Source organism: Grosmannia clavigera (genome assembly GCF_000143105.1).
Source record: "Grosmannia clavigera kw1407 unplaced genomic scaffold GCSC_132, whole genome shotgun sequence".
Taxonomy (NCBI): domain Eukaryota; kingdom Fungi; phylum Ascomycota; class Sordariomycetes; order Ophiostomatales; family Ophiostomataceae; genus Leptographium; species Leptographium clavigerum.
The window spans coordinates 467,814-469,308 of NW_014040810.1; the positions used below are offsets into that span (position 1 = coordinate 467,814).

The following is a 1,495-nucleotide window of genomic DNA, read 5'->3' on the forward strand; positions in this document are numbered from 1 at the left end:
GCCAAAGTGACAAGCTCCTCCCTAACAACCACTGCCCCCCTAGAGCAACTCTTAATCTTCCTGTTCGTATTATCCTTCGATAAACTTGGCACCTGTCCACATACTCAGTCGGACTTGGCCCTCACCAATGTACAAAGGGCAAGCCCAGCCATGGCATAGAAACAAGCGGCGACAATAAATGGAAGTGAGAGTCCCATACCCCCAATATCGAGACCAGTTGAAAGTGAGAACCCCAGTAGAGGAGAGGACCCAATAGATGCGATGCCCTCGAATACCGTTACTGCCGTAAACAGTAAAGACAGGTGCTCTTTAGAAACGAGCGAGGCCAAGAATGACCGTACAGCAGAAGAGACTCCACTGCCCATTGTGTATATCGTAAACGCTGTTTCCAGTCAGTATTCCACGTTTATCATTAAACCCAGATTGCCAGTCAAACGTACCTGCAATGAAAAGGGAAGCAGAGCTAGCTAAACCCATACTAAGAGCCCCGACACAGAGGAACAAAAGCGATCCACGAGCAACTGTCAAATTAGCGGCCATTGGGCTCTTCTTTTTCCCTTGAAGCAGCCACCTGTTGATCAGTGGTAGCACCAAGGCAAACAATGGTATCTCTGCGGCGGCCTGGAGGGAAAGGAGAAAAGAAGTCTAGAATTCAATTGTAAGCTATGCATCGTGCCACGCGCATATGTCTGGCATATGCACTTACCCTGTCGAGCGGCCATTTGAATCTCGCCGACATGTACTGCAGAACGATTTAGAAGATAGGACGGGCCATCTTGGCAACAACCAAAGCCAACAGGCCGCCTAGCAGACTCCGCTCAAGAGCCCGACTGCTGACATCTTGTCGTAGCCTCCGGTCCTGTAGAAGCTGTTGTACCTTTTGGACCAGTCCGCCCGTGGCGTTCGAACGTGGCTCTTCTACATCCTCAATAGAGTCGCTAGACAGTAAAGGCTGCTGGACCTCTCTATCCAAGGTGGATTGGATTGTGCTCGGGAGGAAGGCGATTGCCACGAGCGTCAACGCTTCGATGGGAATACCGACCAAAAAGGCAAAATGAGGTCCGAGCCGGTTCATGAGAAAGTACCCAAGTGGCGGCGCAACAATCTCGGTCATTAAATTGTTTACTTAATGCTCTTTTAGCAGAAAATTTAAAGCCGTAGTTAAGCAAGCCTTACTCTAAGTTAAGAAGAATCCTAACGTCTAGCCTGCTAACGCCCCTATATACTCGCAAGTCCTTACTACAAAAATCATCTACACGCACAAAGAGCACAAAGACAACACCAAAGAGCTTTATAAAAACTCGGAAAAAGCATACTTCCTTATGCCACCAAACCCTATGCTAGGAAAATCATCAGATCCTAGACCTCTAGCTAAAGGATCTCTAGTACGAATTACCTTGCAACTATCCCTTGCAACTAGTATAGACATTGCAACTATAGTCGCAGCGATTAAGCAACTTAACAATACCATTAAAAAGTGTTTTCACCGCCTCTC

At 47.6% G+C, this 1,495-nt stretch overlaps 1 protein-coding gene across 1 annotated transcript; it reads right to left on the minus strand.

Moving 5' to 3' along the window:
- Positions 1-754: 754 nt before the first annotated feature.
- Positions 755-1,114, minus strand: CMQ_5187 (uncharacterized protein; the record flags this gene model as incomplete). The annotated part of the gene is made up of 1 exon (XM_014318932.1): positions 755-1,114. One exon carries the CDS (start codon positions 1,112-1,114, stop codon positions 755-757), a length of 360 nt encoding a protein of 119 aa, XP_014174407.1.
- Positions 1,115-1,495: the final 381 nt, after the last annotated feature.